General features: G+C 42.1%; 1 protein-coding gene across 1 annotated transcript in view; it reads left to right on the forward strand.

The window, feature by feature from the left end:
• LOC116939503 (insulin-like growth factor 1 receptor) overlaps positions 1–24763 on the forward strand; it is a 120771-nt gene that overhangs the window by 69950 nt on the left and 26058 nt on the right. The window contains exons 3-10 of the mRNA XM_032947952.2: positions 875–1172; positions 8281–8423; positions 8928–9072; positions 20615–20829; positions 20962–21088; positions 21539–21792; positions 22533–22700; positions 23901–24111. Of these exons, the coding sequence (XP_032803843.2) occupies positions 875–1172; positions 8281–8423; positions 8928–9072; positions 20615–20829; positions 20962–21088; positions 21539–21792; positions 22533–22700; positions 23901–24111 (1561 nt within the window). The remainder of the gene's footprint in view (positions 1–874; positions 1173–8280; positions 8424–8927; positions 9073–20614; positions 20830–20961; positions 21089–21538; positions 21793–22532; positions 22701–23900; positions 24112–24763) is intronic.

The raw sequence follows: 24763 nt of genomic DNA on the forward strand, positions 1-24763 counted from the left end.
GTGTGTGCAAAAAATTATATTTTCACCACAGTGGTTCTTGTCAGTATGATGCCTTTTCTCAGCCTTTGCGGAACATCTGAACTTTTAAAATCATTCACCGTTTTTCCATCCGGTTGCTTTCATGATGACACGATATGGAGTTCTGGGCTGTCTCAGTGTGGAAGTCTGTTGGCTCAAGTATTGCCCTTTGTGTCGGTGTCCATGTGTGGTTGTATGGGAGAGGGAACTGTTTATTGGAAGTCTTGTATTGTTTACTCTATGGTTTGTATGTCTTGCGCTTGATTAATTGTGATCACACAAAACAATGGAGGCTGACATTCATATTTAAGTTTGGAAGCAATCCTGGGCTTTACGTGAAATGTTTTATCTGTTGTAAAATGGAAACATCTTGTGATATGATGTAGATTTTTCCCACTTTACAAAGTTGTTCCTGCAAAAATAATAATATTGTAACAATATAATTATGCATTTGTTCGTGAATCATCTGACATGAGCAAAGTCATTGACTTTGCATTCTGATGCTATTTTTTCAACGTTTATAGGTCTGTGTGTATGACGCTATATGGTTAGATTGCATAAGAAGGGAAAATAACGGCTCGTATCACATGAAATAATAAACTTCCATGAATACAGTTGCCATTAAATAAGACTAATTTAATAACACATTTTATGTGCCAGCAGCGATACTGCAATCATTTGAATGCTTACATGCCAAACAGAAATTATTCCTTATTATCATTCAAGAGCATTTTTGCGAGAAAAGTTGTCTTTACATTCACATTTAGCACGAATTGAGCCCTTATGACCTGTCTTTTTTAAACGTTACAAGACATGCACTTGTTGATATTTTTTTGTTTTCCGTATGCTTTTGCAGTGTGCCCACCGGAATGTGGTCGGCGGGCGTGCACCAAATCGGGCCAGTGCTGCCACGAAGAGTGCTTAGGTGGCTGCCACCAAGCGGGCAGTGAACATCACTGCCTGGCGTGTCGCCACTACTGGCACAAGGGCATCTGTGTTCTGGATTGCCCACTGGGCACCTATCGCTACGATGGCTGGCGCTGCGTCACGGCGGAATTCTGCCAAGCGCCCTACGACTACTCCACGCAGAACGTCCTGCATCACGGAGACTGCCTGCCAGACTGTCCTTCTGGCTACATTCGCAATGTCACCAGGTAATGATAACAGGCGCGGTGGCTCGCAGATCACTGTTTTGTGCGACCTCTTTAGTTCGTAAATATAGAGCATCACTTAGGAGTGGTGCCCTGGTGCAGTGGTTAGCACACATGTAAATCTAGTGACCCGAGTTCGATATCTGGCCACGAGTAACACCGGTGGTGAGTGATATCTGAACTGGTCCTGAATGCCCCCCACCTCCCACTGGTTCACCAGCTCGCACTTGCCAGCTTGATGGATGGTCTTTCTTGCTTGTAGTATATGGTGTGTGGACGCCCCATCGTGGGGAGTGGTAGTGTCGCGGTTCGCGCGCTGTGCTACAAACCTGCTGACCCGAGTTCGAGTCCCCGCTCAGGGCCAACACCAGTGGTGATTATTTGAACCGGTCCTGGGCCTACCCTCGGCCGGCTCGGCCTCAAATGAGTATCTAGTAGAATGTGTAAACATTGTCACTAGGGAGACAAACGCGGTCGGGCACGGTGCTGGCCACTCACTCCCTCGTGTGCTGTGTCTGACGTCATAGGTGCTACTCGCTAACAGCACTTGCCCCAACAGTTTGTTACAGGCTATACGGGGGATCTTTGTCTTTGGGGAGGCCAACATCCAATAGGAATTGACATGATGCTGTTCACCATAATCAGCATCATCATCAGCCATAATCGGTCCACTTTTGGATGAAGGCCTTCCAAAGCTGCCTCCACCTCTCACAATCCTGCAATGCAACAATCCATCCAGCACCTACACACAAACTGATTTCATCGCTCCATCTCTGAGGTGAACATGCTCTCAGACACGTTCCATTCTTTGACTGCCACTCCGTTTTTATTCTTGACCATTCATTAACCCTATATAGCCCTACAGACTATTGGGGACCTTTTAAGGCTGACGCTGGACATTGAGAAGGTGGTGACCAATACCACAAACCTGGCTGCCCTTTGTCTCCCCAGTGCTGTTGTTTACACACTGCAGCAGGTGCCTATGAACTTCGTGGAGGCCAGGGGCAGGTTCAGATACCTCTTATTTTCTAAACCTGAAATTTAACTCGGGTCAATGGGTCTGAACCGCACTGCACTGCTGTTCCCTAGATACGCACATTCAAATAGAAGCTCTGAGGACTACTGTATTTTATCTTATCCAAATATGTACCTGGATGAATTATTGGCTCACGAGGTAATCTGTATACAGTGTGCAGGGATTTTTATTTAATTTTCAAAAGTGACCTGAAACACTGCCATTCCCAAGAAGACTCTTCTACATTAAGACACTGGATGAACTGTACAATGAATTGGTTGCTACTTTTGGGGTCACTGTGAATATGATGTGACGAATTGCCACATGGTTGTTCACAAATAAAGGATATAAACTCTGCCATAGTTAAAGCATTTTAAAAGCACAGCATTCTGAAAAGTATTTCTCTACTTGGCCACAAAAATGTTACTGAAGTCAGCAACAACCCCAACATTCCAAACCACAAGATGTAGGAATGCGCCAAGCATTAGTATTCAGAGGACATCACTGCCACCTTGGATGACACTGGTAGTAGGGAGAACTATGATCATGAGTGTGAGGAGCAACTTTACCTATCTGACAAATCTTCTGACTTGGATATTCATTTTTTTGTTCCCAAAAACCATATGGCTTCCTTTATCTGAGGCCATAGCTGGGGTTCACAAGTAATTTTGGCCTACGTTTTAGCAAAACCTTAAGTTAACAAACATCATTTTTTCCATTTAATGCTCATCACACAGCTGGTTTGTGTTGGTGGATGCAATAAAGAATGTTTTCGAATATGTCAGGATGTGTTTACAAAAAAATAGGGTCGTACTTGTTACATATGCCATCTCGACAGCTGTGTAAATGTGACCAATGCCTGCTAAAGCATGTTGTTCTTTTGGCCAAGCCAAAAGTGGAAATGGGGGGGGGCATTTTTCTGTCCAGGTGATTGCCAAAAATGATAAGCGGTGGCGTGGCTGACGGTTTTCTTCCTTTGTTGGCTTGGTGCCATGAACTTTTCCAAGCAAAGCCATTGTTACCATGGCGATGTGTCTGATAGACACATCGCTATTGTTACCATCGCCATGTCTGACAGACACATCGCCATTGTTACCGTGGTCTGACGAGACCGTGCGGCAGCAATTCACGTCACCCGCAGATTTTTGCACTCTAAAGCGCCCGCACACTTTTTACGAACATGGGGAATGTAATGCTTTCAGGAATTAAATCGAAACAATGAAGCTTTCGTACTCGGTGTGTAACTTTCATATACAGTCATACAGTTTCCTGTCTTTTCACCCTGGTTAGCTTACACTTTTTACAGATGATTATTTTGAATGTGATTTATTTATAAACTATTGGATTCAATGGTTAGGCGTTTGTTAATTATTCACTGCAACTGACAAAAAAGACAACACCTTACCTATGTTTGATTAAATACCATTTTTTTACCTGTTATTTCAGTTTGGCACACTTTTGGGAATTGTGAAGTAATTTAATATTTTAGTTTTAATTCTGTAATCATACGTAATGTATTCAATTATTTGTCTTGGAATCTTAAAAGCTACCATATTAATGATCTTAAGTGCAATACTTAGTTCAAACAGCAAATAATATTACCCTTACAAATCGGTGCCCAGTACAATCATGGAACAAAGTCTTGATTTTGCTCAGGCGCACTCAACGTTTTTCTGCAATCATTTCATCATCCACTGTTATCTTGACAAAAAAGCAAATAATCACGAGTACTTTTTTATATATATAAAAACATATTCTTGGTTCTTTCGGTAAAGTCACGTAGAAGGGAAACAATAAAATAATATAAATATAAAACAATAAAATTCTCACGACGTTTCGACTGCAACACAAGCAATCATCATCAGGTGTGAAAACCACACAAATAACTTTTTTCAAATTTTCTTGCTGTGGTTTTCACACCTGATGATGATTGCAGTCGAAACGTCGTGAGAATTTTATTGTTTTATATTTTTATTATTTTATTGTTTCCCTTCTACGTGACTTTACCGAAAGAACCAAGAATATGAATCCCTGCAGTCACGAAAGCTTTAAATCAAAATATATAAACAGTTAAACAATATCTGTCGTCAGGTAAATAATGACATTGTTTGTGAGCACGGAGTATGACACCAAATAAATTGAAGGGATAGTCATCTACCCTCTTTACTTTTAAAAATAGCTAAATACTTCTAATATTGACTTGTGAGTGCATCCAGCTGTTGCTATAAACAGCTTGAACAGCACCAAGCCCTGTATGGTCTGGAGATGTGCCATGCTGACAACACATAACACTCTTGTGTTGATCTGTGGACCAGGGGTTCTCAACCTTTTAGTTTTCACTAGACCCCTTTTTTAGGGGGGAGGGGGGGGCGTTGTGGGAGCGCGGAGGGCAGGAATCAGTGGCTGCAATCCACGACCAACAGGAGTGAACAGTCTTGTTTTTATATTGCCGTCAATACAGCGTCTCGTCGGCTGTTGAGAGGAAAGTGAGAGGGGATGCTGTCACACATTGGTCGGCCAGTGCATACCCAGCATTGAGCCACAGACCCCTTTTTTATTCTTTTGCACCCACGCCCCCGCCTACCCTGGTGTTATTTCTGTGGAACTGTCCCCCCTGTCTTCATTTCAGCTCCTTAAGGGGGCATGCCCCCACCCCCCCCCCCCCCCCCCCAGTTGAGAACCCCTACTTCTTGTTTGGGATTTAACGGTTAACTTCCCTTGCGATTTGATCGAACAGTAATTCAGGGCCTCAAGTTGATGGAATAATGTTTTGTCTAATTTTAAAATGTTGCCTGTGCTATTACTATTTTTCTTGTCTCATCACCAACATTTTTTCGTGAAATCTTTTGCATAAACTGTATGGGATGGAGTATTTGCCCCACGCATGCATGTGTTTTCTCCTGGTGTTCCGTATACACACATTAATTGACCGATGATACCTTAATATAGAGAGGATCACAGATCATTGGCAATTGTTGGCACCAGCTCATTGCGTGGCTGCCTTGACTGTGGTTCCTTACACCTGAGTCATTTTCGACAAGAGTGAGCGAATGCTGTGCGCGTTACACAAGTTGATATTCTTACAATTATTGCTTGCGTATATTTTGTATAAAACAGTAAAACACGAGAATTCCTGCACACACAACTTATATGCATGTATCACGAGTCTTATGAACTGATATGAATCGATGCATCATTGGACTCATTCTTTTAACCGCACTTGGCCCCAATCCTGTGGAAGTGATCCTTATATAGCTACCCTGTTAAATTAATAAGGAGATGCAGGTATTATTGTAAAGAAAGAAACATTTTATTTCAAAGCCGCTACATTGCTCCCACGGATCTCAGTACGCTTCTAATATATGTTAATACTCTCCTCGTCTTCTCTAAGCTATAGTTTGCATGTTGCGTGTTGAGTTGAAAGTTGGGAGAACCATGATAAATCGGTGAGGTGTCTATAAATGGATCACCCCGTAGTTTGAACTTCATTTTCTGCCATTATCTCAATGTACAGGATGGTCCAGATGTCTTGTGACGCCCCCCCCCCCTTTTGATTTCTCAAAAAAATATGTTTCCATACCAGTGGGTGTGTAATGCAATATAACAATGGCATTTAATAACTTTATTGAACATCATCGTATCAACCGTTTAAAATAAATAAGGTTTATTCACAACAGATGCGAATATGCAAAGGAAAACAATGTTAGAGGTCAATTATTTTTTTGGGGGGGGGGGTCACAATACATCTGGACCACCCTGTACAGTAGACCGGGTTTCATTTGGGTGTGTCAATTGGGAGCGGGGCTACGATCTTCCTTGCCATGGGAACCGACAGTTCTCGTTCCACACAATGAGTGCATTGTCAGATATTAAAAAAAAATGTTGGCGATGTTGACTTTGGTAACAAGCTTGGTGGGAAACACCTTTTATCATTGTTATTGCAAACAAGGAAGCACAAAAAAACACACTTTTTCAACTCTATTTTTGTTGAGATCAGTGTTAATTCGAAAATGTTGTGTGTGTGTGTATATATAATGTGTATCTTATATGTAAAATGTGCTCCTTAATTTTTTTTACAGCATTATAAGCCATTGCCTGACCACTTCTGGATAAAGGACTCCTCATCCTATCGTCATATCTCATAGTAGAGCATTGCCGCAATACATCACGCAAGGAACTGATTTTGTTTGTTTCCACCTCTGTACTGGACCTCACTATGGTTATTTATTCATTTGACTGGTATTCTGTCCCCAGTGCAGTGTAGCATAATTATTAAAAGATTAACAAAAAAAAGTATGCACAATTATGTGTCTGAAAGATAGAAAGTGCAACGCATTTATCAAGAGAACAAAACATGCGTTAGACAAGTCACGTTGACTGTTAAGGAAAGTAAGTGGACTTGGACAGAACACATTGCTGCAAGGGATGATCAGAATCAGAATCTTTATTTATACTGGAAGAATACCATGAGCTGTAAAGCTCTTTTTTTCACAGATATCCATTTGGGACGGGTCAGAAAGTTAACGGCAGGTTAGAAAGTTACAATGGCCGAGACTAACGACGGAGTGGGAGCCCAAGGAAGGTAACATACACGAGAGGATGTCCATCGTGGAGATGGAATGAAAATTGGCTTGTCTATAGGAATTACATTAGAGACTGTGATTGACGGTGATTGCTTGGGGAGGATTTCATGCAGCAATGGCTAGATTATGAATTATGGCCATGACAAATGCTTTTGAGACCTCTCCCTTTCACTGTCCTGGTCCACAGCACTCAAATCCAGCGATTCAACGTAGGAACTCCATAATTCTTAAGAGAAATAGATTTAAGGTTGCGTTTTTGTTTCTGCACTGACATTAGTTTATACCACAACAGCGTTCAGTATAATATATACTGGAGCAAAAAAAAACAGTGGCGAGAAAGTAAGAGCTTACATTTTAGCCCAAGGGTTCACACTTCACTTCCAACAAGTAAAAAATACGTTCGTCTAAGTCACTGAATCGCTTGGGGGTGAGAACTCTGAACTGGCACTGATTGTCAAGGTTCTATTTTTTTGGTGGCCATCACTTCAGCCAGGGAGACTAGCGAGCTTCAGGCTTTCACCGTGGGGCACGCCTTTCCTGTCCTTTCACCAGCACTCATTGGTGTTACGGCTCTGGCCAGAATTCTTGCCTAAGGTGGCCGCTTCCATCTTTTCCACGCAGCAGGCTATACACATTTGCCTTCACACTATTGGTGGGAGGGGGGCTTTTGGTTGGAGCTGAGAGCTTTCCTTGCACTTCTTAGACATCTCCAGGGCCCTAAAGTTCTTCCCTGGCGAGGACCTAGCCGCGTTGGTCCTCTCGGCAGTTCTTCTAAATTGTCTGTGGGAAATAGAAGGTCCCCGGCCGCCTCCAAGGTGCGCATCTCTTGTTGGCCCTGGGAGTATATTACGCAAGTGCTACATTTTTAGCACACAGTGCACACAGTGCAATTCATGCAGGCTGTGGGTCGCATCTTGGGCCCGGGCAGCTGTTGTTTGTCAGGCGGCTTCGTGGAAGTCTCCCCCACACCCTTTGTGAAGCACTGGAGATTGTACACCTTGGTCTCACAGGATGCTGCGTTTTGGTCAGGCAGTCATGTCCTCGCAGTTATGGTTTTAACCGGCTTCCTCTCCTCTGGCTCTTGGTATTTTTGCGAAGTGTGTGACGCCTTTTGCAAGGATGAATTGAACGAAGAGTAACGTTTTGTACCTGTAAAGGCTGTTTATCATTCTTGCACATAGCGATCCTCACCCTCCTTTCCTCACTTTTTAACCTGACCAGGTTTGAAGATCCTGGTCTACCTGGGCTGCGTTTTCCCGTTTCTTTCTGATGAAGAATATATATTTTTTTAGATGAGGCAGTGTGACCCAGGGGCAGCCTTAATGGGGGGGGGGGGGGGGGGGTTAGGCAGGGCCTAGGATAGGCAGGTGTGCTTGAAGCCTCTTGAGGGTGAAGCCTTGGCAGGTATGAATTGCAAAGTGCACTGCCGTGTGCAGGGATGAAGGGCGAAAACCAGATTTTTAAAGGTGCAAAACCTTATTTTAAGTTACGTGTTTTTCTTCTTTATCCTCAGCATGACTTGCACCAAATGTGATGGTCCCTGTCCAAAAGTGTGCAAGTATGGGAACGTCAACATCAACTCGCTCACAGCGGCGCAGGAGCTGTACGGATGCACCGAGCTTGATGGGAACTTGACTATCGACATCCGCGGTGGAAGTAAGTTTCACATAAATTCACGGCTTTCAATAATATTCATGGTGCACGGGGGGGGGGGGGGGGGCGGGAGAGCCGTTTTGTTACGCGTGTCCGGTCTTCCGTGTCCTTACCCATATTTTCCTGCGGCCTTAGTAAAGTCCTCGCAGTCATTTTTGTGTTGCTTGCGATGCCAGTAAGAACTTAGCTCTGTTTACAGATTTAATTATTGCAAACAGGATGTTTAACGTTGAACAAAATTGGCTACTACTTCGTCATGAAAATGGATGGCTTCTTGCTAAAATCAGTTCACTTCATATCTACACAATGATTCCTAGTTTTTTTACTGACATCCTTTATCGTTCATGTTACAAGTCGAGTTAAAAATGCTTTCACGCTGACAGTCTTGCTGGCTGCATTAAGGTGTAGGCATAGTATGCTAGTTGTTGAATGCACACAATTTCGGAGCACCTTTACACGGGTTTCTGTTCTTGAACAACATGTTGTTCACTTTACTTTCCCACTCAGACAACATTGCAGCAGAGCTGGAGACAAACCTGGGACTGATTGAGATGGTGACGGGTTATGTGAAGATCAAGCGCTCTTCAGCCCTTGTTACCCTTGCCTTCCTCAAGAACTTAAGGATAATCCGTGGAGATATGCTGGACGAAGGGTATGTCTCTTAACTTTTTAAACAGAAAACTACCTTTGAATCAACTGATAATGGATACCTCGCCTGAACTAGCTCTCCAGTGTGTTTTGGGGTTGTACCGCTTTATTTTTTTGCCATGATGTTCGACGTATGTTTCAATGTGGTGAGAGGTCACTTTTATTAACAAAAAATATATGTATTAGATTTTTGCTGTACATATGAACAAAGGCCCGCAGCAGAATGTTGGGTGACAAAAAACAATTGCATGCAAATATCCGCCAGGCCCATGAACCCGACGTGGCCTGATTTGGGGGCGGGGCGGGGGTACACACGCTAATGGGCACAACAGCAGCCAGCAATGCTGTATTTTAGAAGGAAAACCTGAACTGCTCAATTTAGTTCCTGAAGAAGCTCCCGGCATGTTGAGTGAAACGTCAGACATCACACCAAACAACACTAGGTATCAACCTGAAAATACATCAGAGAATTATGCAGCACAACGCTGAAATACTACATATCACCTTTCCCAGAACCCCATTTTCTTACGGTTAAGTTATGATCTGCTAGGTGAGATAGCATGTCTATAATCCAGTAACTTGCTAGCACGGTTCGTGGATCATACATCGATTCGGTAGTGTTTACGATATCTATCTGAAGGAGGAAAGATGATGCCTTATTATTGAAAATATGTTTTATAGTCGGCCATAACAACCCACGCATGTGAGTTTTCTCTGAGAGTTTCTTTTTTCTTTCGCACAAAAACAAAACGTCACTAAAATAGTACTTGGCCAAAACAGGGTTCGTCTGAAATGTGTTGAGTCATTGATTATTTCTCATTCGTTTCACAGAAATAACAAAGACCGGGAGTGTAATGCTGCATTAATTCATTTAAAAAAAATCCATTCTTAAGGTCATGATACATGCATCAAATTGCATATGTGAGATTTTTTTGTATGTCGTTTTATGGGTTCATGTGACCAGCTGCAGTTACTACACGAACCTGCTACACTTGCCAAAATGTACAAACAAACAAAGAAAAAAGTTCTTAAATCGAATTGTGATCCCGAATCACAACTATTCGTTTAATTTCACAGGGTGGTTGGGGGTAGGTGGGGGAGGTGTGATTTGTTCTAACGATAATTTAATAAAGTTCAGTTTTTTCAAATGTGAATTAACATTCATTTTATGTTTTTTATGATGTGATATATTAATGTAAATTATGTTGTTGTGTAGTCGGTCATTTGCTGTCATATTACTGCTGATTTGTACCTAAAACTTTCGTGACTACAGGAATTCATATTCTATGGTTCTTTCGATAAAGTCACGTAGATAGAAAAATAATAACAATAACACAAGCGGTCATCATCGGGAACAGGGAGGTTAGCCTCCGAGGGCAAGCTGTTTATAAAGGTTTAGAGATGGGCGGGGCAGCTAATGTTAATGTAGGAGAGGGCCCCAACACCGCCAGTACGTCTACACCAATCAAAAAGCTGTTTATAAAGGTTTAGAGATGGGCGGGGCAACTTATGTTAATGTAGGAGAGGGCCCCGACACTGGCAGTAGGTCTACACCAATCAAAGAGCTGTTTATAAAGGTTTAGAGATGGGTGGGGCAGCTAATGTTAATGTAGGAGAGGGCTCCGACACTGGCAGTAGGTCTACACCAATCAATGCATTGCACCTCGCTCCACATACCCACACTGCTGACGGTGGAGGTGGACAAGAAAACACAAATCAAGTAATGACCCAAAGTGGTTGATGACATCTTTCCAATGATTGCTGAGTTTAAATCCGTCGTCTCGGTTGAAATTGTGTTTGTATATATGGATGGCTTCATGAACGAATCTTTGTTGATAGCCAGTCAGCTTGCAAAGCACCTTCGTCTTGGGGAAATCCATTTCGTGTGAGCCCATCGCATTAAAACAATGATCAGCCACGGCCGAGTTATTGGTCCTACCGGGTTTCAGATCTGCCTTATGGTCACGAGCACGGTCCAAGACATGTCGCTTAGTTTCCCCAATGTGTAACTACTGCCGCAGACACAGCTTAGTCTGTAGACGCCGTAGTATTACATGTCAGGGATCACATCCTTCACAGATGGGATCATATCACGACTTTTATGTACTGTGTTAAATCGAACCTGGATCTTGTGTTTGCTCATGATTTTGGAAATATTTTTGGTGACCCCTGCTATGTATGACAAGGTGATGGTTTTGATTGGGTCCTCAGATGGTTATTTCCCAACAGTTGGGGTGGTAGCTTTACGGATTATGTGGTCTGAATATCCATTCGTCTTGAGAGCTTGGTGTACGTGTTCCAATTCACTGGCTAGGTGATGATGGTCGGAAATACATCGAGCTCTATGGTGTAGAGTTTTGATGAGGGAATTATTCTGGGATGGATGGTGGTGGGAGTCAGGTTTTAGGTAGGCATCCGTATGGGTTACTTTCCTGTAGACAGTGGCCCATTGAGCCATCTGGTCTCTTTTCGATTAAAACATCCAAGAATGGTAGCTTGCCATCCTTTTCAACCTCCATGGTGAATTTGATGGCTGGGTGTATGGAATTGATGTGGTTGATGAATTGATGCAGAGCTGGTCAGCCATGTGGCCAGATGACGAACGTGTCATCTACGTACCTCTTCCACAAGGACGGACGTAGAGTGGATGCCTGGATGGCTTCTGTCTCAAAATTTTCCATGAAAACATTGGCTAGAACTCGAGATAAGGGAGAACCCATTGGGGTACCTTCAACTTGTTTTTACAATGTTCCATTCCAGGTGAAGTGTTGGTGAGGCAGTGTCTCACCAGAGCCAGTACATCAGCATTCAGTCCTGGTTGGACCAAATCTTCAATGATTGCAATGTTTTCCGGCACAGTATCTTTGGTAAACAAAGAGACCACATCAAAACTAACGAGCAAATCACCTGGAGATAGTGAGATGTCCTTAATTAACGATACCAAGTGAGCTGAGTTAAGTACAGCTGAGGCGGTCTTACCAGTGAATGGTTGCAAGGTCTCAGACAGAAATCGGACCAGTTTGTAGGTGGGTGAGTCAGTGGTGGAGATGATAGGATGAAGGGGGTGTGCCTTTGTGGATTTTTGGTAAGCCATGCAATCTGGGAGGTCTAGCAGCAGAGGGTTTTAAGGAAAACCACTTGGTTGGTTCGATTAAAGATGTCGAATCAGTGATGGTATTGTTGGTTTTCATAACGAGGCTGTTTGGTGGGATCTCTTTTAATGTTTGTATAGCTACCATCATTAAGTAGGTCCTGAATTTTTTTTATTGTACGTGGTTTTGTCAATGATGACTGTGGCATTGCCCTTGTCAGCTGAGAGGATGACGATGTCATCTCTTTTAATTGAGAAAGCTCAAAGCGCTCATCCTTACTGATGTTGCTGATAGGTCTCTTAGCGTTTTTGAGGATTGCAGCGATTTCCGATCTTGCCACGTCTGCAGTAATGTGTCCCAAACCCTTAAGGGCTACTTCGACCTGGGCAATGATATCATCCACTGAGATGTGTTTAGGGGTGACTGCGAAATTCAACCCTTTAGCTAGAACTGATTTTAGGCTGTCGGAAATTAGACTGTTTCTTTGATTCATAACTAACTTGTCAACGTCTAACTTTTTAACTTGTGGATCTGGCTTCTTCTTGGAAAGGAGGTTGAACTTGGAAAGCAGATTATCTTTGCATTAACCTCACATTGAGGCGGCTGAAGAGGCTGTCATGTTATCTACATGTTCCCAATCAGATGTAGACATTTTTTCCATCAATGTTAAGTGTGATTTCAGGAGAGGCTTGCCCAAAATATCTAGTTAAAATCGGAGCAATCTTATTCTGTCTGAGATCAGGGCTAAGTCTGCCCTGAACAAGATCTGTTTAGCATTAGGAGATGTGACAGCAGCAGATGTCAATGTAAAGGCGGTTAGTATTACCTTGGTGTCGCGGCATCTCTTCAGAAATGTGAGCGACTCGATCAGATGAGCCTTCTTGTCTCGAAGTTTGTTAAAATATCTTATAGTTGTGTGGAAACCCTCCCCGTAGAGGCGGTTAAATCTTGCTTATTATGCTCAGTACGTGAGTGCAGTGCTAGAAAAATACATCCCTGTTAGGTCTATAATGGGTGTGCAAGTGTGAAAATGTTAATGCCTCTAGGCTTGACCAGACCTGGGCACGCTAGAGTTAGTTGTGTGGCAAATGTAAATACCCCTTGAGAACTATGAACTCCTCATCAGCAAGGTGGCACATTGGACCTAGTCATGAATTGCATCCAGGTTAGTAGGCACCCCATTTAAAAATAAAGTAAGTACCAACATTCTATTTGGAAGATAAGTATCTCAGTCAGAATGCCATGAATTTGTTTATTATATGATGGAGCTTACAGCATATTGCACTGGTACTCTGAATTGGCATAAAGGTCTTTTACAACTGCAAGTTCTTGTACCTTATCAATATCATCAACAATGATCACTCCGCTGCTGAATGAAGGCCTCCCCAAGCCATCACATTCCTGCGACGCAAGTCTGCCTAGCGCCTGCACACAAGCTGATTTCATTGCTCCATGTCCCCATTTCATGTCCTCTTGGTCATGTTGCATTCCTTGGCTGCCAATCCATCTTTATTCTTGACCATCATGACTTAAAGCTTTCGTGACTGCAGGAATTTATATTCTTTGGGTCTTTCGGTAAAGTTACGTAGATAGGTTCAAATAAAATAAAAAAGTAAGAAGTTTCAATCGCAACACAAGTGGTCGTCATCAGGAAAAGGGGGGTAAGCTTCTAAAGACAACTGCTTATAAAGGTTTGAAATGTCAGCAGCCAATGCCAATGCATGTGGTTGGCCGCGACCGTGGCAGTGGTGGGCTTTCCACCTATCAAAGGGCTGCAGGCAAAAATTAGCATGTCAATGCAAAATCGCCGAGCATCCTTCACGGCGAGTGCGCCAAGGTGGCTATTTTAATTTAAGAGATTTTTCTTGAACCTATCTACGTAACTTTACCGAAAGACCCAAAGAATATCTTGACCATCAGTCGTTATCCCTTCTGCTGACCAAGCCAACTTACCTGAACAGTTCTAATTCTGTCATGAATCTGTACCTAATCCATGTTTCTCTTTTTATTTCAATGCACTTGCCTTTTTACCATATGCTGATAGAAACACAATGATTTGCCTGATTGTAGCTGTAATATACCCATCATACGAAAACACCAGCCCACAGAAACATTCTCTGCAATAAACATTGGTTGTATTTTTCAGAAAAAAGCGTTGCATTTAAAATTTGAATGGTAAGGTTGCCTTGGAAGCCAGGCCAAACTCTTTTCTAAAAAAAATAGTTTTTATTTTACCAGGTAAGGCCCACTGAGCTAAAAAGCGCTTTTTCAGAAGCGACCTGGCCACAAATGATAGCTCAACGAAGTGGCTTATCATCACATGGACATTTTTTTCAGCCAAATACTCAGCACGCACGTTTATTCTAAATGTGGAGAGACTAACCGGAGGATCCAGAGAAAAATCCACACGACCACAGGGAGAGAGAGAGAGAACATGCAAACTCCAAATATACAGCAGGCAGCGTCAGGGTTGCGATCGAACCCACTACCTCCATACCAGGCGAGGGAGTTAACATCTCACCACTGCGGCACCCACTTGTTTTATTACCATTTACTCAATTCGGTAGTGATCTCAACAAGCGTTGAGCAAAGACTTGACTAGAGTGCCAACAGGTGAATTGCTTTTTGCAGCATTCTTTCCCCATCCCGTTCTTTTCTGGCTCTACTATTCCACTGCCTTTTGTATCCTTAATAGCCCTGGTCCTGTCCTGCTCCTGTCCTGGCTCCTGAGACACTCATATTGAAGCGAGTTTTTTTCTCCCCAAAACCATGTTAGTTAAAGATGAACGACTGCTTAAATAATGTAGATTGCACCCCCCCCCCCCTCTTGCACCTGCTCGTTTTAAAATTGGCTACAAACAATGGCTATAAAGATGAATGGCTTTTTTGGCTCGACTGTGTTGAACGGCTATAGTTTTCTCTCTGCTGCCAAGTCTCCCACCACACCGCTAAAGTATATATTTTTCTAAGATGCTGAAATATAAAACTCTGCAAGGAAGCTCTCACGAGGTGATGCAGAACCTGCTGCATCTCGTAGGAATGAGGAGATGGTTGTTGCCAGCACAAACAGTCTCAAAATGTTCAGGGATTATTTCAGTGAATAGACTGGAAGAAATGTTGTTGGTGAAGCAGCCACCTCCACTTATCGGCAAGGCAAATATCACCACTTTTGTGGTGCATACAGCAGTCAAACAGTTGTCTGAATATCTACTTACATGTCCTATAAGTAAGACTACTTTCATGGGTGTTAATATTTAACTGGCAGTATTACACAGGATAGAACGGTGGGACTGGTTTTGCGCACTGCGCTAAAACCCAGCAGCTTGAGTTGGATTTCCAGCTCGGGCTAACACCGTTGACAAATGGTATCATAAGCCTTCCTTGGCCTCCGTTTTTCACTAACCTGTCCTAACCATAGTGGTCTCTACAGGTTGATCAATAAACTAAACAATGTAATTCGAAGCTTAACTCAGATGGATCCGCAATGAAATCCCATTAAATTGCATGAATCTCTCCATGGCAGAAATCCCCGTTACCTATTTGAACTAATGGAGATTTGAACAGAGGAATTGCCTGTAGTAGAATCACGTTGCCCGCAGGTATAATCTATGATGGAATTTTAGAGATAAAACAAAATGATTTTGACATGAATCGCCAAGCTCTTGTATACATTCATTGGAACTGTGGTGGCAGGTTAATCGGCGCTATTTGTGCAAAGCAATGAAATAAATACTTAGAAGAGAATTACGGGTTCAATAAAAATGTACATGCGAGCAACATTCTTCATGTGACTGCAAAGCATTCTGGTTATATTCTAAATGGAATTACAAACTATCTTTTGCTTTGGAACGGCATTTTCATGATGAAATATTTGGTGATGGAAAACACGAAGACTCTTCGAATATCCCGTTTATTTTTGCAGTTGTGCTGCTTGGGAGTAATTGCCCTTCATGCATAATTGTGAATGGTGTTAATGCCACAGGGAGGATCTTGAATTAAAACAAATATGATGCACCTTACTTTAAATGGATATTTTGACTCCCACATATATTTTACTTCCCGAGCAGTTGACATTTCCTACTCTTATTAACCTGCATTATGTTGCAATCGACATTGCTCTTTTGTGCTGTCTAAAGACAATTTATTTCACAACCGTTTAGCTGCTCATGCATACCTATACATGAAAGAGAGAACACCAGATGGGTGCCTAAGCAACTTGCATTGTCTTGTTAAGGAAGCTTGTGACAGTTGTTTCCTACTGCTTGAAACATTGCAAGCGTGGGGGGGGGGGAAACACAGTTGTTGGCAAACATTGTCACGTGCAATTAGACGTGTAGATCCATTATTTCACTCCTTAAAGCAATCACGCATGCAGTAGCAACATTGATTTACATCTATTGTGGCCCAGGAAGCACTTCTTCATTGGCATTGAGTACCAAAGTGATGATGCCGTTTATGTCCTGAAATGCTTGAGCGATTGTCCTTGAGCCGTGTCTGCTCTTGGCACACGTCTAGACTCCTGTCACACCAGTGGCAGAATTGCCTTGCTGTGTTCAAGGGTGGCTCGACTGCTGAAAGAACTGCCTGTTTAATAATGTTAAGCTCCATTCTTATCCAGATACAAAGTTGCAGGCAAACCTTGGAACTGTCATTGTGTAGGTTAACTTAATATCAATGAAGTTTACTTGGACTATTGATTATGATTTGAAGTTTCATGTGTTGTTTAAAGTTTAGCTTGAATAACTATTGTGTTTTTTTGTTTGCTTAAATGTTCACGCAAAGTTGTACCGCGTATAAGCATGGGCTGCACCTGGCATTTTAACAGAATCTGGCAAAAAGTTATTAGAATCACGCTGGCTATAGCCACCTAAAGTGTAAAATATTTTGGAGCCTACATGCCAAGTGAAACATGAGAATTAACGCAGACATATTACATGTGGGGTCAAGCTCAATGTATGTAATTGACAATTTCATATTTGTGGTAAAAAAAATTGGCTTCATGGAAAATTATACACCAACAATGGTTGCTTAACAGTAAGCCATGGGTAAAAAAAACAATTTAGAGAGGAAGAGAGTTGATAAGTGGATAATGGCTGTGTGATACTATTGAAGGTCTGATATATATTAATAAATTGAGCAAATCAGGTAGGAGTTTATTCTATTGAAGCAGCATATACACAATGTCCATGCCTTTTTGTGAAAACGACTGCAGTGAAGACGATAGTATGACGTTTTCCTCAATGTATTCAGACTTCATGAGCCAAGTGACAAAGTCTTCTTAATCTGTGCCTTCTTTATTCGTACTCCATTCGGGGGTAAGCTCATTGAGCATCCTGCTGGGGCAAAGGTGAAGTCATGTGCCATTATCTTAGTTTGCTTCCCAAGCTTAAGGATGCCCCTTATCCTGTAATGCAGCATCCTGTAACCCAGAAGCACATCCAATCATGTAGGGCCCATTGCTATGTTTACTATAGTTTATCGTGGCACTGTCACAATCTCCGTTTCAGATAAATGTTTTCCAGACCAGAAAGAAGTTGACTTTTTGTGAAAGTGATGTAAGTCCTTGAATATGGTGTAAGTTGACAGTGCACATTTAACTTGAGCTCTGCGTCAGGGATGGAATTGCCTCTTAGCCTTTGTGACGAATCCAGGTACTGTGTACATGTGTTGAAGTCATCGGATAAGCATCATAGTTGACTTTGTTGGCGCCATCGTTTGTCATTGCGCAATTTTATTTTTTGTTTTTGGTCCCCATGTATGGAGACTTACAAGGTAGTGGGTGATGTCCCCACTTGGCTATTATTACATTCTGATCCTCTGATTCATTGATCCCCTGTACTTTTGTGGTTAAAGGGCTGAAACCCACAGCATGCATCACAGTACTCAGTCTAATGTGTTCCCCTAGCAGGTCTCAGAATGTGTGTATATATGTCTTTTGTTACATTTTTACATAATGCTCGACTTGTCTTAATGCCAATTAAATATAACGTATTTAACCAGGCACGGGGGTAGTTCAAATGTGTTATCCGGTTTTATAATGTTCACAATTCTCGGCTTAATTTTGGAATGTTCATGTGCGTGATTTGGATTGTGCCACAGTGTGATTTGGCACACATGCAATTAACTTGCAAGCGATGTCACATTGTCTTAAAAAGCCCACATTAAAGCAGACAGAGCTTTATTAATTCCCAGCGGAAATCACTGGGCGGCTGTGGAAATCAATCTATCCATTGCCATGAATGCTGACCACTAGAAATCCTAATTCATTGCCATGCAGAATTTATTTGTCAAGTGTTAAATGAATAAAAAATCAGAAGCGTACGAAGGTGCCTCCTAGCGTGGGCTACTGCCTCGGAATTTTTCGTTGATGGAGCATTCGCGTGCATATTGCAACTAAAGGTGGGCTGTTGTTTGCTCTTTGTTGGGAACAATGGCATGAGAATAAGGCACTTGAGCAAGAAGTGCCACCTGCTATTTGAGTGAACTCAGCTGCTTTTGTGCTACCATGAACGGTAAATAACACGTAAAAACAAGCACAACAAAAGCATGAGAGGGTTCCGTTAACTATGTTTTGAGAACTGATTTTTAAAAATAAAGTAACTTTCGTGGTAATAAAAGTAAGTTTCGATTTAAAGCTTTCGTGACTGCAATGATTAATCTTCTTTGGTTCTTTCGGTAAAGTCACGTAGAATGAGAATAAAATAATAAATTGATAAAATAAAATAACACAATAATATTCTCACGACGTTTCGGCCACAACACAAGCGGCCTTCATCAGGTGATGGGACGAGACTGTCTGGTAGGACAGCGCTGGAGTGTGTACTCCATGTTGTAAACCATACCATTAACCGTGGTGTGAGAGGTATTAAGAGTCAATGCTGGCGAAAGAGCTGCGGTCTGAAGGTCATCGTAAAATACAATTAATTAAGAACAGAAATGGTTTAAAACATCTTTCCAATTATTTAAAGCTTTCGTGACTGCAGTAATTCATATTCTTAGTTCTTTCGGTAAAGTCACGTTGAAGGGAAACAATAAAATAATAAAAAATATATAAGACAATAAAAATTCTCACGACGTTTCGACCATAACACAAACACCTGAAGACGACCGTTTGTGTTATGGTCGAAACGTCGCGAGAATTTTTATTGTTTTATATATATTTTATTATTTTATTGTTTCCCTTCAACGTGACTACCGAAAGAACTAAGAATATCTTTCCAATGGTTACTAAGCCAGAATCCATCTTCTCGGTTGAAATTGTCTCTGTGCTTGTATATGTGAATGGCCTCATGAACGAATCTCTCATGGTAGCCGGTTGGTTTGCAAAGAACCTCCGTCTTGGAGAAGTCAATGTCATGTGAGCCCACTGAATTATAACAGTGATCTACCACGGCAGAGGAGTTCGTTCTACCGTGTTTCAAGTCTGCTTTATGTTCGCGGATGCGGTCCGAGATATGTCGTTTGGTTTCTCCAATATAGCTACTACCACAGAGGCACTTTAGTTTGTAAACGCCCGGGTACTGTATGTCTGGAACAGCATCTTTTACAGATGGAACTAGATCACGGATTTTATGTACTGTGTTGAATCGGACCTGGATCTTGTGTTTATTCAGGATTTTGGAGATCTTTTTAGTGACCCCTGCAATGTAGGGTAAGGTGATGGTTTTGAGTGGCTCCACAAGAGGATCCTTCTTCATGACTGGAGTGATGGCTTTGCGGATTGTGTAGTCGGAGTAACCATTAGCCCTGAGAGCCTGGTGTACGTGCTTGAGTTCACTGGTAATGTGTTCCTGGTCGGAAATGCATTGGGCTCTATGGTATAGAGTCTTGGTGAGGGAGTTCTTCTGGGATGGATGGTGGTGGGAATCCAGTTTCAAGTAAGCATCTGTATGGGTAGCTTTCCTGTAGACAGAGTGGCTCATTGAACCATCACGTCTCCTTTTAATTAAGACATCCAAAAAGGGTAGTTTGCCATCTTTTTCGACCTCCATGGTAAATCTGATGGCTGGGTGTATGGAATTGATGTGGTCGCGGAATTGGTCTAGAGCAGGCTGGCCATGTGGCCAGATGACAAAGGTGTCATCAGACTCCAGCGCTGTACTACCAGACAGTCTCGTCCCTTCACCTGATGAAGGCCGCTTGTGTTGTGGCCGAAACGTCGTGAGAATATTATTGTGTTATTTTATTTTATCAATTTATTATTTTATTCTCATTCTACGTGACTTTACCGAAAGAACCAAAGAAGAAAAAAAAGTCAGTTACTATAATCATCAGAATAATATGGTTTGCAGGTTAGTAAATTGCATTGGTGATGTGTGGTGACATCAAAAGCTTTGTCCATGATGATATCTTGGTAATTCTTTATTTGATCACTGTCTTGATAGAAAACCATTCAACCAATTTCATCGCGCGTTTTTTTCCTCTCCTTTTTTTGTTACAATTATTATCTTGCAGAAATTACTCATTCTACGTTCTGGATAATCAGAATCTGCAGCAACTTTGGGACTGGACCAAGCATAATCTCACAGTGTTACGCGGCAAGCTCTACTTTGCCTTCAATCATAAGCTGTGCATGTCAGAGATTTACCGCATGGAGGTGGTGACCGGCACTTACGGCAGGCAGAGCCGCACTGACCTCAACCCTAAGGAAAACGGTGATCGCACCTCATGTAAGAAAAACACCTGCATGGATTTTAGGAACGTTTTGACTCGTGAACCTGACAACAAATGTCCATTTAACTTGCGCGATTTTGTGGCTACGCTGAAACTTACTTGCGGTGCTTTATTTCATTTCTCTGAAGGCGAGAGCAAATTCTTGCGGTTTACTGGCAATGAAACTTCGTCAGATAAAATTAAACTGGAATGGTATCACACCTGGCCCAAATATGACCGTGACCTGCTCAGCTACACGGTGTACTACAAGGAAGCGTAAGTAATGAAGTGTGGCAAATAAAAAAAAACAACAAACATGCACTACACAATTGATAATGTGGAATATGGTTTGTAAAACTTAGTGTTTAATGTGGATGATATTACTTCTTAGACTCTTGTTTGAACAGGGTCGCTTCAGAGTGAATTTTTTAAAATCCATACATTCACACTCATTTGAATAGATGAAGGCCTCCCTATGCAGTGACACTCTTAGGGATTTGTTTTTTTTACCATACTTGACCATGCTGGTCCATGCAGGGTCAAGACTGGTTCTGATATCACTCGCCACAAGATGTTGGCCGAGGTCGGGAATACAACTCAGGTCACCAGATTTATAGTGCAGCAGAGTAAGCACTGTACCAACTCACCATCTTGTTTACAGAAAAAAAAATTGTTACAGCAAATATTCAACACTTTATATATAAATTGGTGCTGTTATATTTGCAGGCCCTTCAAAAATGTGTCGGAGTTTGATCAGCAGGATGCCTGTGGATCCAATAGTTGGACAGCTCGGGATCTGGAGTTCAGGGCTGGCCTGAATCCACAGGAGATGTCCAATCCCAGCATCATCCTGCTGTCTCTGAAGCCCTGGACTCAGTACGCGATCTTTGTGCGTGCTTTCACGCTCACCACCACTTCTGGGGACATTAACAACCAAGGTGCCAAGAGCGAAGTGGTGTACATACGCACCAAGGCCAACGGTAAGATGAGCAACTAATATAATTGTATGTAGAGGCCCTCCCGCTGAACTGACGACCACTTTCCCCATTGATGTTTTGGATGGGCCGCGTCGATAACAGTTGAAATGCCATGTTGAGATTACTGGCGCACTGAAGTGGCAGGTGGTGGCATTACCGATGGAGTGTCACAGGGAACGGCATAATTTGGTGAATGGGCATGAAAAAATTGTAGCCCTGTCGCTGTTCTGGTCTTTGTTGATCCCTGTGTTTATATGTTCATTGTTTTAGACAATCTTGAGTTATAATAGATATACAACGTTTGGAACTATTTAAAATATAAAGAAGGTGCATTAAGTTGTGTAAGCTTTTCTTTGTCCGAGTGCAAAACATTCACTTTAAAGTACAAATCGCAGAAATATTTATTTGGACCTGATTACATAGTTATAGCTATCTGTTGCAAGCCTAAAATAACATACAGGTGATGTTGGGATAATTAAAATTCTGTACTTAATGGACATAAAGTCATAGCAATTTACATAACATAGTTAACATTAATATCTGCATATTACGAAGTAAATCAGAGTTACACTGCCTTCCTTTTTCACTCAAAGTCACCGAGAGTGTATTCATGCTCTCACAAATAAAGATTTAAACAAAAGCAATAAAAAAAAGACCCTTTCCTCTAAAGTATGTTTAAATTTGTTTTAAAGGATTCCATGAGGGGACAGCTGTTTCTGCTTGTGTGTATTTGCTGGCTGCAGCTTCTTCGATTCCCCTGGATGTGATCGCTGGCTCAAACTCGTCCACCCAACTGGTGGTCAAGTGGCGGGCGCCCGCGTACCCCAACGGAAACGTGACTCATTACATCGTCCGCTGGCAGCGACAGCACGAAGATCCTGAGCTGCGCAAGCACGACTATTGCAACAAAGGTTCGGGGCGCATTTTTTTTTCGCTGCACGGGTCTATTGCCCAAAAGGGGTCTTTTACGCACGTCGATACCTATTGCAAGGCGTCAAGAGTCCGCGTTGACCACACTGACTTGTGGCCAAAACAAGCCAAACAAAGGTGCTCGGATAATATACATGCATTGATTTTGAAACTGATTGGCCTACAACAGAGACGGCCTTGTCTCACCAGTGTTAGACGAGAGAACGCCAAAAGGCAAAAAGGTCCCGTGGATATGGCTGCTCAACCCGAGCTATTAATACTTTGATAGTTGCATTGCCTTTGTATCGTTCGCCTTTTGGAACTCTGGTCGAATACTGGTGAGACAAGGCCATGAATAAGTTTGGTATATGGCCAATCAGTTTCAAAGATAATGCATATATTATCATTGTGTTTGTTTGCATGTTCACTACAAGTACGTGTGGTTAATGCTGACTTTATGCCTTGCAAAAGGTGTCTTATTTGATGTTTGAACATCTATTTTATTGCCAGAAAGGGTAAAGCCTATTTTTATTTTTTCATAATTTTGATAGTGGAAAAAAAGGTCCCGTAGATATTTATGCTTGTTTGTTATCATGAAATCTTACCCATAGTGTTATTACAAATTAATGAAATTGACTGGCTATTTTTTTACCAACACATTTGTTAGACATTGCTATAATGCTCCAGTGATTTTTTTTTAGGATTGTTTGTTGTTTGTCCCCCACCTCTTCCAAAATGTTTGGCCAGCATAGGCAAAGTAAAACTTTCATTATGGATGGGCAAAGTAAGGATGCCCTTGCACAAGTCTCATAGCCCTATAAATGGCCTCCGTCAGTATTCTGTTTTGTGCTGCTTACTCAATAATTATATGCAGCATTGCTTTTCTACATTTCCAATTAAAAGCCTTCTCATTGTGAACTAATGTTAACCCGAAGTTAAAAATATTTTACTTTTTTTTTTAGGATTTAAGAATGTAAAAGGGGATACCGAGTTCATGGCTTTCATTCACATGCCAAAGTAACTGATGTAAGCAGGTACAATCTGCTGACGAAAAGGGAAGCCAAAAACAGCAAAACCTTTCACGCTGTACAGGATCTCCACTCCTAGCGTCATCGCTAAGCGCTTGGCTTAAGTTACAGGGCACCAACATTCATTCTATTGTGGCCCCCCCTCCCTCCTCATTATTGTTGGCTGCCCGACAGTTTTGAAGGTACCTCGACGGGAGCCCGCAACAAGCTCGATCGACATGGAACCGGGCGCACGGGGGAACCAGTCGGAGCTGGACACCAGCCTGGCTCCTGAGAAATGCTGTGCATGCCCCAAGACCCAGGCGCAGCTGCGCCAGGAAGCCGAGGAGGCTCAGTTCATGAAAACCTTTGAGAACTTCCTGCACAACCAGATTTTCGCCACCAGGTGAGTCGTTTACAAGTGCACTCTTCAGATCAGCTGTATCACTGCATTTCTCGAAATCTAGCTGGGTTATTGTGCTAATAAATGGGATTGATAATGTTACCTTGGGTACACTTTTTTTGCCACATGTCTCTCCCATTGCGTGTTAATTGACACATCACTTAGTACCAATGTGGTGATAAATAATAATTATAAAAACTTATAGTGTCATGAAATGAGTATTTTGTACACTAGCTTTCAACTTTTAGTAAAGTTGCCTTTTAACACTTTTTGTTGTGCTTTGTGCTCAATGCACTCCAGAGTACAAATGCCATTCTCTTTGTTATGCAATTTGATAAATTTGTCATCTGTGTTTTTGTATTTTCTTTTTTTGCGCACTTTCTGTACATCACGATGACACCTTGTTTATGAAGAGATTAATATTGGCTTGCAGTGTAGTTAATATATCGCCAATTTTAAACCATGTAAGCAAGAAGGGCTGCCAGTGGACGAGTCACTGTCATAAAAGAAAATCCCCCCAAAGTGTACAGAGAGGGGCTTTTGTTTTTGAGGTGAATGTCTCTTTCCTTCCTGTTTACCGCCTTGCTTTGGCATTTGACTTGCACTGCGAAGTATGGATTGAGGGCAAAAGAAGGGGGGAGTGCATCAAAGCGGC

The sequence above is a fragment of the Petromyzon marinus genome, chromosome 1 (assembly GCF_048934315.1).
Source record: "Petromyzon marinus isolate PM22_M1 ecotype Great Lakes invasive population chromosome 1, UKy_Petmar_22M1.pri1.0, whole genome shotgun sequence".
NCBI classification, from domain to species: domain Eukaryota; kingdom Metazoa; phylum Chordata; class Hyperoartia; order Petromyzontiformes; family Petromyzontidae; genus Petromyzon; species Petromyzon marinus.